Here is a 12,947-nt window from a genome sequence, read left to right as displayed (position 1 = left end):
AGAGCATAAATGTATCCTGCTGCTGCCAGCTTTGTCTCTGTATGCCACGGAAATAGCAGCCTTCAGTCTCCTTATTCAAGTGTATAAAATGCATAGTAGTAAACTGTGCATTGCCCCCTTTCAATTGCCTGGACATAAGAAACAGTTACTGTCCTTCTGGTACACAAATATTCCGCCAGGAGCAGGTGACAGGCAGCAGCAGTGTGTGAGCAGCACTATTCAGATGTGTTCTTCCTGGGATCCTGATGCGCCTGAGGTTCACACATTAGCAGCCCTGGCTTTTTAATCAGGGAAATGAAGCATCCATAAGCAACAAAACAAGAGGCTTGAAATCATCCTCATTTGTATTATACAGAATTTCTATATTCATCAGTACACAAGTGATTGCTAAACAGGTCCTCACTACATTTACTTGGATTTCCAAACAAGGTGGTTATTATGCAAACAGGTTAGCTTTGTGGAGGCATCTCCAGGATGAGCTTAACCCTGTCCTGTTCGGTTCCTCTTGCCTGAGCCTTATAGGTCTGTAAATGTTCATGTTCATGTTGTTGTAGGGAACGGTGGCGTTTTCGGCCGTGTAGTGCGGCTGGTAGTAGTTAGGCTGGATGGCCTGCTGTGCAGGCGGGGGGGTGAAGGACACATAGCTGTGGAAGGAATTGACTCGCTGCAGAGGTGACTGCGGGCTGAAGTTGCTGTTGAACATGAGCGTTCTGGGGGTCTGCTTGCTCTGGTGGGTGCTGCCGGCGGAGAGGCTGCTGAAGTCGGACAGGGTGTTGGCGCTGCCCTGCTCGCTGTAGGGGAGGCTGCGCGGGGGCGCCCAGCTCCGGCTGAACAGGAAGGGGAGGCTGCGCGGCGGCGTCTTGGGGCCCCGCACGGGCTTGGACAGCGCGTACAGGTGCCGGAACTCCTCGTCAAACAGCTCCACAACCTGGCCCGTGAACTTGGAGAGGAGGTTGCGGTGAACCTGGCCGCAGAGCCACGTGAAGCTGGAAGAAGAGACAAGGTAAGGGTTAGAGTTAACGCCGGCCATCAGGAACTGCAGATCCCCGCAGGGGTGATGCGATAGGCAAATGTGTTTTACCGCTGAAGCTTCTTGTCTAAACACACGATGAAGATGGTGTCGAAGTTGAATTTCAGGTCAGTTCACATCAGTGCTCTTTAACTTGGATCAATCTTTGTTATTGCAGCTGCCTCTAAAACCTTCAAGAAACCTTGCAACGTTATGCAACCTCGTGAAGGGAGTGGTGATCCAGATCCACTGCACGGATAAATGTCAGATACAATGCCCAAGTTATGGGTGTCTGTTCCATGGAAAGGAGTTTAGACCCCTCTTTTGGGGACCTCTCTTCCATGCACAATGCTTAAATTCAGGTCTCGCCATGTCTTATCTGCACACACATAAATTGTACCTTTTACCCTGCAGCATGCCATTCCACTGGGTGACTCTCAGTCACTCCAAGCGACATCATAAAGACTAGGAAAAAAGAACCATCCTTTGTTTCCATTTTTCCATAATCTTTCTGCATTGGTCAAGAGAAACACTTAAAAACCCAACCTTCCTGTCATGTCCATACCACAAAGGAAGCTGCCACACCTGACAAATGCTTGTTTTCTTCACTAGAGAAAATGAAATTACAAATATTTCCTACAGCATTTCCAAAAATAAATGTAATACTTTGCTATAAAGTAAGGGAGAAACACCACAATAGTTTTAATTCTGGTAGTTCAGAGACACACCTTAGGATAACCCACAGCTTTTAAATGATTTTTCTTTTATGTGCTTCCCTAATCCACTCAACAAACATAAATTTATAAAACCACAAGCCAGCTTGATTGTGTTGTGCAGGCTGCTGTGTCTGAGCAGCAGCAGCACCAATAAAATGAGCATAGTTGAGAGAATGAATTATAATTACTCCCTGGACTGACCAGGGCTTGAGCTGTGCAGCAGAGGATACGGAGCAGCGGTGGATTTCAACCTGACATTATTCTGTGTTGGCAAAACTCTGCCATGGTTATTCCTGCGTGACTTTATTAGCTATGCTGGATTTGCACAAGGGCTGCCGAGAGCCAGATTTGGCTGTAGGTGTGTGCACTTAAAATCTTGTCATGTTTTGATAAAACTCCTGTGAAGCTCAATGGGACTGACAGCCTGAGCTGATACTGAGGCAGCAAGACACTCAATTTACATCTGCTTGTCCAGAGCATTCCTAAGGAGGGTTGGGTTTGAGGTATACAGTGATTTTATACTGTTGCTTCAGGAGCAGGAGGAGGAGTGAAGAAATCAGTAGGTCAATGCCACTGGGCACCCATACAATTTATGCTGTACATTTTATGATTGGACATGAAAACACATAGTAAGTTACTAAAACTCAGGTACTTCTCATCCACTGTGTTCAAATCATTCTAAATTTGGACAAACCTTGGGAGCCAAGGTAGAGAGCCAGCTAACTCCCTGCTGGGTGTGTAACATCTGCTGTGCCACCTCAACATTGCCTTTATTCAATGAGCAGTGCTCTCTAAACCTTGGCATGTCCTTATCTAACTGTTAAAGACACAATAGGTCAGGAATAAATTTAAAAATGCACACAATTTTTCTAGGATATCTATATTGAAGGTTACAAACTCATGAAAAGGCTGAGGTCTAAAGTATCATGTTTATACTTTATGTGCTAGAGATAGACCTAGTTTATAAAATAAAATTTAGACAAAAATCAATTACACTTGTAAATGGCTGTTAAAAGCCCAACAAAATCAGAGGAAGAAACCTATTCTGCCCAATTTTGATAATTTACTCCCACATGTATCTTCCTGGAGTACCTGACAGACAGATACTATTTTGTGGGTCATTGATTTCACCTGTAATCCTTGTAAACAGAGAAAGATCAAATGAACAACCCAGAGATGCTCCAAGAACCAATAGCAAATGGGTCAGCTCAAAGTTACAAGGTAAGATCTTTGTGATTATAGACAAATGCTTGTGGACTGGTTGTGTAGTGAGTCACAGCAATTTACAGCCTGTGTACTTTGCTGGAGAACAAAACAGAACTTGGCATAAAAGACTTAACAGGTTTTCATTGGCTTAATGCTAAGAGAAGATGCATTGTTTAGGTTTTAGGCTTTGTTTTGCTCCTTAGTTTACAATTGTGAGTGCTCTTTTGGGACAGGCTCAGAGAAGTCTGAGCCATCATGTTATTGTCACCATCCCAGAGGGAGCTCTTTTCTCCCAGTTTTTTTTGGGTGAGGCCCATCAAAAGAAGAAAAAGCACACAGAAATGATGCCTGGCTTGGGGCCAACACAGACAGATACTGCTCAGCCATCTTTCCAGGGCTTTGTCCTATCTCCTGTTACAGACCCTCTCATTTATGGTGTTCTCGGTCAAATCCCACCTCTTCTGTTCAGCACTGGACTTGTTTTATACTGAGTGTCCTCTGCACTGCTGGAGCTGCAGTTCAGTAGGGATGTTCTCATCCCTGTGTTCACAGTGCTGCAGCAACGTGCAGCACAACACCCATGGAATCTGAAATGGAAGGAAGGATGGACTGGGGTTTTCAGCTGGGCTCAGGTCTGGGTTACCCCAGATGTTTGTGTTGCCTGCTGGTAACAGGATAACCTGTGTGGGACAAACCTGCCCCACCTGAAGTGATGCTCCTGGCCAAGCTTGTCCGTGTGAGCTGTCAGGTGCTGACTCTGAAGAGGCCAGTGGCTTTCAGAGTGGCAGCCAGGGAGATACTCAGCTGCCCCTGGGGATCAAGGTCTGTGCTTTCTGCTGTTTTCATTCTGCCTTCTTTAGGAATGCTAAGTTCATGCACTATCTAATTTCAAAGTCATTAAAAAATGGAATAACAGTTACCATAGGATAAGGTAGAGTGACAGAGACAGCAAAAAGAAATACTGCATTCTAACCCCTCACCACAGACACTGGCAACAAAAATTTAGAGTATGTCCTGAAGGCCCATTTTATTTCCTCAGCCTGTCCCCCCCTCCCACTATTACAACTGTCATGCAGAGCTCAGAACTTGGGTGAAATTTGGTGTTGTGTTTTAAAATCTTTGTATCAGTTTTAAGATCTACTCCAATGTGATTTCCAACAAATGCATAGCAGAAGAGTTTGAGTCTGTTTCACTCAACATCATTCTTGTTTATACCTGAAGAGGTTGGTGGATAAGATTTAGGCATAACAAAAATCTTTCAGGTTAATAAAGTGAGAGCTAGCAAGAAATGCCACATACTGGTAGCCAGCTATAACCCATGTGAATTGCAAACTGGTGCTGAATGTGCTGAAGTTAAACAGTCTTTTATAATTTTAAATACATTTGTTCCTCATCACCCTCTCTGTGTGCTAGATATGGAATTACATAGTTTGACAAGGTACTTGAGATTAGAAGATATTCAACAGCAGTAGAGAGAGACAGAAGTGACTGCACAGGACTTCAGGTGTTTTTAATGTTTTTGGTATCGAAAGAGAACCCAAAAGGAAGCTTCTTGGTCAAAGAAAATAGATCTTGTTCTGTCCTTCTCCCACACATCCTTCACTTCTACTCTATACAAGTCTTCTGTTGGACTTTAATACATCTTTGGCAGTGGATTAAAAAATAACCCAAAATAACAAGAAAACAAAACAGTCAGTAAAAAAGCCCCAACCCTGAGTGTCCACTGAGTTTGTCTGGTGGTTCATTTGGAAATGTAATGAAAAGTGGGTGCCCGTGTTAGTGTACATCTGAGCTCCAGCAGCCCATCCCCACAAATTCACTTTTTCCTTTGTTACTGTAGTTCTGTAAACTTCCTGGTGGCACAGCTTTATCAGACCAGAGGCATTTAAGCTTCTAAACTGTAAACTGGGATTAAGAAAAATAATCACATCCTTTAAATTAAATAATCACCTCTTGTATTTTTGTACCTGGATTTCTAGGATACACTTGGTCATTTGTGAAACATATCTATGTAGCCATGGTGCTCAGAAACTTCATTTATTTGATGCAAGCTCAGTCTCCTGAAATTCCCTGACCAGAGGATCTAGGATCTTACTTAAAAATCCAGTTGTTGAGATGCTATATCCACTACCTGAAATAATTACAGCAGCACAAACAAAACAAACAAACAAACAAAGAAAAATTTTAAAAAGGGAAAAAACAAAGTTACTGCAATTATGTAGGTATATACTGCCTACCTGTTAATGAAACACATGGAGAAACAGTAAGTCTCTGAAGTATTTCTGTTTTACCTTTAATCACTAAATTTGTCATATGAAGAACAAATCCTCAGATAAGCTGAGTGACATATGCTAATTAAGGGATCTCGAGGGAGACAGAAATGTATCATGTCTCATGATCACAACACTTGAGAACCCTAACAATGAGGAAAGCATAATATTAAGCTGTACACATTTCTAGCTTTGCCCCAGGGCTGCACTGGCAAAGTTGTTTACATTAGTTTCTGAGCATTTAAATTAAAACCCATGCTCCATAAAGAATTAAGAGCACCTTTAAAGCAAGTTAAGTAGATTTTGGAAAAATGGCACAAATTTGAAAACATGAGGTGTTTTTTGTTAAACAAAAGCTTCTTACCTTACAAAGATTTCCATGGCACTTTTTTTGGGAAGAAGTATTAAAAATCATAGAGGAGTACCTAGAGATGAAGTGCAATGGCTTATCTCACCTGTAAGATCCAGAGAGCACATATCTCCAGTCAGAGATAAGAAATTTTTCTTGAATTTTTCCTGAAAATTTCCTGCCTGACTTGGCACAGTAAACCTCTCCAGTAACACTGCGGACTGAAATATTCTGTAAATAAAAATAAAATTGAGCAAATTACATATCTTTTTAATTAAAAATCAGACAGGGAGGACCCCCTTCCCCCACTGCCTTTAGCTCTTCACTGCCCCAAAGTCAGATTTCTTTATGGACTCTCTGATGGGATATTTGAAGGTTTGTGTCAGGAAGAAACCTAGCCAAGGTCTCTCACGTGCCAGTTCATTGTGGGTATAAACCTGCAGGAAGCTCATGCAGGTGGAACTGAGCTGTGTGACAGTAACTGACCCTACCCCAGCCAGAAGGAGCACAGATGTGTCCATAGCTGGGAGCAGCCTGTTACCTTCCACTGACACCCCAGGCACAATCTGCTGTGGCTATATACTCCTTTGATTTACACTGCCTGTGCCATGACACAGCAGGGCAAAACCTCTGCTCCTCCAGTCCATGTGGGCCTGCAAGGACACACTCTCCTTAGGAGTGAGGGTTTAAATGCATGCAAACACCTATGAACTTACATTATTAATTTCAGCTTCTTTATATATTTGGGATGGAATTCAGCTGTTGAAAACCAGGTGTCTGGTGTATGTGTAAGATGCCCTCAGGTCTCCTGTGTGCCCACAGCTGCCATTCCAGAAGTCTGTGGCCTTGCAGTATCATCCATCCCCAGGCAGATGCCATAGGAGCTCTACAGCATCTCAAGCAACAACTGAAATAATCCCTAGGAGGGGTTCTTTTAAAGCCAGCTCCTTCTGACAGAGATGAAGACAGATTAAACTAACAGCCACCTAAATTTGAGAGCTTTTAACATATTTTATCAGAAATATGTTAAAATTTTGAAGGAGCTTTAACACATTTTATCAGAAACCACACAGTGCAACCAAGCTATGGCTATGCAAAAGAGTTTTGTGCACCTTCTCCCTGTGGCTGCCAGACCACAGCTGCTGCAGAGCTATTAAACAGAAGCAGCTCTAATGCCTATGTTAGATAACTCTACTAGGGAAATCTAAGTCCTGTTTTAAGACTTCAGGGCCAAGATTACTTTCATCTGAGGACCTAATGGAAATGCCTTACCTTTCTATAATATCCATGGGAAAACGTAGGCATCTTCAAAGAGGAATTGGGTGTGCTAACACTACCCCAGGAAATCTCTTGCACCCTTTTAATTAGAAGGTGGATTGACCCCAGCATAACCATGCTTTAGCTCAGAGTGCCTGCAGTTAGGCAGACAGCTCTCAGCCCAGGAGCTTCACAGAGCCACAGTACCTTGAAGAGATCCTCAGAAATCTGCAGCTTGTCGCACATCTCCGAGAAAAGATCTACACTGCTGTGATCCAGCAGCAGGTAAACAAAGACCATGCGCTTGTTAGCTGCCTCCAGGAGGTCACAGAGAATCTCAGTGTCTGTGAACACATCCATCACAATGGCCAACACCTTCAGGAAAAGAGCAGAGCCATTAGCAGAGTCAATTTACATCACTTAAGGTTGCTATGAGGACACTGTGATGTAGTTCATTTGTTTAAAAAACATTCCAATAAACACAAATATTTAGTTATCTGTGGATATTTTTTCTGGTTTTCTCCCTGTAAGTGCCTGAATCATTAAACTGATTAAACATATTGTCTCATTGTTTTATTCCTCATATAAAGCCAATATAACACACAACATATGACAAGATGACACATGAATTTTTAGGTGAGATTTCAGCACTAGGAAATATATTGAAATACTTATCAGAGAATGATAAGGATGTGGCTAAATAAAAGACCATGGCCCTTTCCACAAGGCTCACTAGGTGTCATAAGCCACACACATTCAGCAAGAATCCCTGGATGATGCTTTCTCTTTTATGATTTACACCTGGACAGCCCTGGCTTTAAAAAGCCTCACCCTGTTTTTGTTGGTGGGGTGATAGACTCCAACAGCTCCATATTTTTTAAAACACTGATTTATGAACTAACTGTTAGAATTTGACCACACATCCATGCTCCCCAATTCACAACTGGCAAAAATACTGTAAAAGTCTCAGGACTGGGCATAAAAGCCCTGACAACTATTTAAATGCACAGCCTGCAGCCATTGTGGATCAAGGGAACTGTAACTGTGATACAAAAACAGCTCCATACTAGAAAGTGCTGGTCTTGTCTGGTGTCTGCTGTTGCCCATGGAAAGGGTCAATTCAGCCCAGCGATTACCTGACATCTTCAGGAGGTTCTTGTTTCTCCACTGAGAAGAGGGAACCTTTGATAACTGCTCATGGGATATCACCTTCAATCAAAACAAACTTTACAGCATCTCTGTAGATCTCTCTTATTAACTGCTTCCAGCTTGCTCTGAATCTCACTCCAAAGCCTGTGCCCACACCTAACAGCAAGCTTATTCCTCTTGCCACCATGAGGATATCCTACAAGACCAGGCACATCCTGTGCAGCCATCATCCTCTTCAGGCAGCCAAACTATTTGAAGAGCAGTGAGGATCCCACACCTTCCTCCTGCTGCCAAAGCCTGGTGCTTCAGAAAGAGCTTTGCCATGGCTAGGTAAGCACAATTATGTCAAATATCTCACACCCACACTTCCTGTTAATGCCCCAGCTCCAGACTATTCTCTCTGGTACTGCTCTTTACCACTTGTTCCAAATTTATATTTCTGCACCTGACATTCCTCTCTTACTTGCAGTACTCTTTATTTCTTATGCCCAAATTTCATTTCGTGATTTGCATCAATTCCACAAATGTGTTAAAATTGTAGTGTCCCTTGGCAATCCTTTGCAGTTTGAGATCATCCATAAACACAGTTTTATTCTATTATTTAATTGTGTAATGCATATATCAAATACCAGGCTATCCAGGATGGACCCTTACCAGATGATAGTTAACAACTGCTGCCATTGGAAAACTGTGCTCAAAAAGCAGTTCACAAATTTATGCTGTTAGTGTCACTTCAGCACACTCTCGTCATGTAAATTAGATTATGAAGAAGGTCATGTGAACCATGGGTTTATATGAAATTTGCCAATTTTCCACCTACAAGTTTTCTCTTCTTGGGACAGAAAATTGGTCTGGGTGATATTTTACCTGATGCCTATTTTATTATTCCAGTTTCTGCATCTTTCTGATGCCTCCAACTTAACAGGACTGATCTATAATTCTGCTGGTGTGGTAAGCACTTGTAGGCTTTGAGAGCAGTTGCCATCGGGGATCCTTCTCCCCTGCCATTACACTCTGTGTTATCAGGGCCAGCACCTGCCCTTGCAGGGGAAAAACAAAGTGGAAGGAATGCAGAGGACTGGGAAGTCTGTGCTGGGCAGCACAACTGCATCCTGGCTTGGCTCCTGACCATGCTGGGTGAAACTGCTGCCGCTCTTTTGAATTTATATAAGGGCAAAACTTCTGCATGATGGTAAACACAGCCCTGAAGTATTTTTTTTTTTCCAGGGAAACAAGAGAGCTGCTAGAACACACATGACATCAGTTTTCTGTCCCACTCCAGCTGCTCAGTTCCTGGTTTCCCAGAGTGTGGGCAGCCTGGCTTTGGCTTGTGGCTGGCACCTCTGTGGCCTCCACCCACCTGTACATAGTCAGAGGTATCTGCACCTTTCCCACATGCCAGGTTACACTGCAGAGTCTCTCTATGGAGCCCACATGACATTTTAACTGATACAGGCAACATTTTAGGGATGAAAGGTTTATTTTCTGGATAATTTCCTTCCTCTGGGGATGGCTGCTGACATACCAGACATACTTGCCTTTCTTTGGCCTCCCCTTCACCACATCTCCCACAAATCCTCTCGAACAATTCCTAATGGCTGAGAGCTCACTTAGGCTTAATTCTCATTAATGGTGCAGTGGTCTGAACAGATAAAACCATCCTGCTGGGGTGGTGCATGAGAAGGGACAGAGCCAAGCTGCCCTTTCTGCAGCACATTTAACCCACTGGGTGAAGGGGAAGTTACAAGAGAGAAGAGGGAATCTTTTTTTTTAAGCCACCAACATAAAAAAATCTTGGAGTCAAAAAAAAAAAAAAAATTAAAAAGCACTGCCTGTGTTCAACAACAAGCTCTTCACAGGCACTTTCTAGAGCAAAGCTACACTGCAATGCACAGGGCTGCCTTGGATTAAACACCATGTTCACCTGAGTTTGTAAGAGCAAGAAAGAACTGAGTGCAGAGGGAAAGACAATTCTCTCCTCATACCTGAGTGGTCTTGTGGATGTACCGGCGTATGATGTCTCTAATGTTGCTGTTCTTCTCTGTTTGGAAATACACAGTGGCTGTAGATTTTTCCTTTAAATAGGGTTTCTCTGCAGTAATCCATGTGTGGAGCAGAGCCGGCTCACTGCTGTCAGAAATGGTGGGGAAGTAGGTCCCCGAAGGCAGCGACCCGGCGTCGTTCTGCTTTGGCGCGGCTGCCCCGTCGGCACCCGGGCACTCCTGTGCATAGTAAGACTCCCGGGCGTTATCCTTGATGTACTGAGCTTCCACCGAGGAGAGGAAATCCACCTCACCCTCTTTGCTTAGAGTTTCCAGGTAAGAGTCTGTCCCACCATCCAAGAAGGCGTCGGTGGCCAATCTGATGCTTTCGTTGTGGCTGAAGTCCACTTTTGTCAACTTCAGGGACTGGTTCTTGATATCCTCCAGCCTCTTCCTTATCTTGCCCATATGTCTGGGGTGGTTCATGGCTCTTTGTCGCAGCAGCCGATCTGCCGGGCAGGCACCATGCATATGCGTGCCATAGGCAGGGCAATCGTCCTTCTTGTTTGAGGACTGCATTCTGGCATGAAATCGCCTCGGCTGAATGAATTAACTATGAATAAAAATAAAGAGATCTTATTACCACGGGCAAAGTCACACTCCCTGAATTTGTCTCTACAATTATCTTCAAAACGAACCTGAAGCTTGCTTCTCAGGTGCTGGTGTACTCCGGCAATAATCTGTTTCCAGATGGGACACAAATGCAAAGCTGATTAGATTGCTTATCTGAGAGGCACCCACCTCAGCCCCAGGGCATACGAAGAATTCGAGTCAAATTTACCACGGCCGTCGGATTCGATTGTATTTCCCTTCCTGTCGCATCCTGTGAAATATGAGTGAGGAAAGCACTCAAGCAAAAGCAGGTAGGCTCCCAAGCATCATTACACAATCTTCAAAACAGCTTGAGGCTTCCCTGTCTTCCCATAGTATTCGTTAGGGAGAAAAAACAGCTCTGATGGTGAACTGGAACAGAGACAGCAGCCATGTCCATGGCTGCAGAACAGCAAAAAGGGTCATGGGCTCTGTTCTGCACCTACATGCTGCCAGGCAGGCTTAAAAATAGATGTGAACTTCGTCACTGTGCCCCGTCCGGAGTATGGTGCTATTACCATAGACGATTCACTCACTTATTTCTTTAAAGCTTTGTGACTACGCCATCCTATTAAAAGAAAAATACCCCTTCCCAAACATCCTGAATATTACGTGGAGGGAGGGTTGTGAGCTGGCCTCAAAGCATCAGAAATACAAACACTCATCACTTGATTGTGCACATTTAGGGCTTTTTTTTTTTTGGTGGTGGTGGTTGATTTTTTTTTTCTTTCTTTTTTTTTTTTTTTTTTTCCCAGGCTGCAGCTTCTGGCGTCACGTTGCCCCCGTGGCAGCTCTCTGCTGTGTCATTAGGTGGATGGAGCGCAGGTGACAGGCCAGAGCCCGGGGGCAGCCGGGCCGGCCGGTCTGACCGAGGGAGGCGGGGCGGCAGCACCTGCCCGAGGTGTCCATACCTGCGTGCGTGCCTGGCTGCAGCGCCACGTGTGACACACTTCCCGCACCCGGGTGGGCTGGCCTCGCCCCTGTGGCAGCCCTGTGTCCGTGCCCTGGCTCCAGAGGGGTGCGGGATCCGGGGATGTGCCGGCCCGGGCTCTTGTGAGGGCTGCTGAGGCCGTGCGGGGCAGGGAGAGGGTCCCGCCGCCCTGGCCTCGGGAGCACGGCTGTCTTCAGGGACAGTTTTTCAGGGCAGCTTCACAGATTCTGGGGCTATGTCAGGTGCCCTATGGGGTGGGAAAAAAAAATCACACATAAAGATGAGACAAAAATGTACGAAACACAGAAGGGTACGAAATGGCTCGGATATTAATCCCGGAGCGACCACGTGGGGCCGAGGAGGGGCGGTGGCAGGGCCGGCCTGAGCTTCTGGGGTGGTTTTAAAAACTACCCCGACCCTCCCTCCGCCCCCAACATCCGCCCGCAGCTGCCAGACGCGGCCGAAAGTCACTAATTATCTCCTGACCTGTTCTGCGCAATTAGGCCGAAAATGATGCCATCTAATTACCCTGACATGCAGGACTGTGCCCTGCCAACGCCGATCGGGGCGAGGACAGCCCTCCCCTCCTCGGCCACGATCTCTCCTGGTCACCCCGGTGTCCCTCAGAGTCACCCTGGTCCCCCACATGGGCACGGCGGGGCTCCTCACGGGTTATACTCTGCGGCCTCACAATGTCACCCTAGCGCAGCCCCGCTGTCACGCTGCGGTCCCACATGATCACCCCGAGCCCCCGCACGGCCAGCACAGGACCCCGCCCGCTGTGGGCGGAGGAGGGGCCGGGCCGGGCCGGGCCGTGTCCTCCCGTGGCCCTGGCGGGGAGCGAGGCCGCCGGCAGGAACAAGACCCCTCACGGAGGCCGTCCTTTCAGCCGCCTCGTTAGCGCAGTAGGTAGCGCGTCAGTCTCATAATCTGAAGGTCGTGAGTTCGATCCTCACACGGGGCAAAGGCGGGCAGCGCTTTTGCTCTCGGCCGCCTCCCCCGCGCTTTTAGCGGTGACAAACTCGCCCGACCGGTGGGTGACTCCCAAGCCGTGCTTGTCGCGATTTTCCGAAGCGGCGGTTCCAGGTCAAGGGCCCGTCTCTGCCCGTGCTGGGCTCCCGGGAATAACTCCTGCAATTGTTCCAGCTTTTGGCAGCCGCTTTGCAGACCCTGGGCTGTCTGCGAGCCCTGCAGGGCTCTGGGGAGGGGGAATGGCTCCTGCGGTGGGCAGCGGGCACACCCGGGGTCAGGCTAAGGGCAGGGCCCAGCAGCTGTTGTGGGGACAGGGCGGGACACCAGCCCTGCCTGCGAGAAACACTCCAGTTTCATTCATGCACATTTATAGCTTTACCCTTTTACAAACCATAAGCACATACACATACAGCCCATGGTGCAGGCCAAAACCTCAGTGGATTTATTATTTCCTT

The 12,947-nt window shown here is 46.0% G+C and overlaps 1 protein-coding gene and 1 non-coding gene across 2 annotated transcripts; one reads left to right on the top strand and one right to left on the bottom strand.

Moving 5' to 3' along the window:
• Nucleotides 1–436: 436 nt before the first annotated feature.
• FAM83A (family with sequence similarity 83 member A) lies at nucleotides 437–10,517 on the bottom strand. The gene is made up of 4 exons (XM_066548251.1): nucleotides 9,942–10,517; nucleotides 7,015–7,182; nucleotides 5,657–5,781; nucleotides 437–986 (listed from the first exon to the last, which is right to left on the bottom strand). Exons 1-4 carry the CDS (start codon nucleotides 10,515–10,517, stop codon nucleotides 437–439), a joined length of 1,419 nt encoding a protein of 472 aa, XP_066404348.1.
• A 1,894-nt stretch (nucleotides 10,518–12,411) lies between these two features.
• TRNAM-CAU (transfer RNA methionine (anticodon CAU)) lies at nucleotides 12,412–12,484 on the top strand. The gene has a single exon. It is a non-coding gene; the product is annotated as a tRNA-Met (tRNA).
• The last annotated feature ends 463 nt before the right edge of the window (nucleotides 12,485–12,947 follow it).

The sequence above is a fragment of the Molothrus aeneus genome, chromosome 1 (genome assembly GCF_037042795.1).
Source record: "Molothrus aeneus isolate 106 chromosome 1, BPBGC_Maene_1.0, whole genome shotgun sequence".
Classification (NCBI taxonomy): domain Eukaryota; kingdom Metazoa; phylum Chordata; class Aves; order Passeriformes; family Icteridae; genus Molothrus; species Molothrus aeneus.
The sequence above is the reverse complement of the archived record's forward strand: the minus strand, read 5'-3'. Positions and strand labels throughout refer to the sequence as shown.

Coding starts and splice junctions, on each gene's coding strand:
- FAM83A (XM_066548251.1), bottom strand. CDS start 10,517: ATGCAGTCCTCAAACAAGAAGGACGATTGCCCTGCCTATGGCACGCAT. Junction 5,782..7,014: donor TTTCTGAGGATCTCTTCAAG/GTACTGTGGCTC, acceptor TTTTATTTACAG/AATATTTCAGTCCGCAGTGT. Junction 987..5,656: donor GTGCTCTCTGGATCTTACAG/GTGAGATAAGCC, acceptor CTCTTCTTCCAG/CTTCACGTGGCTCTGCGGCC.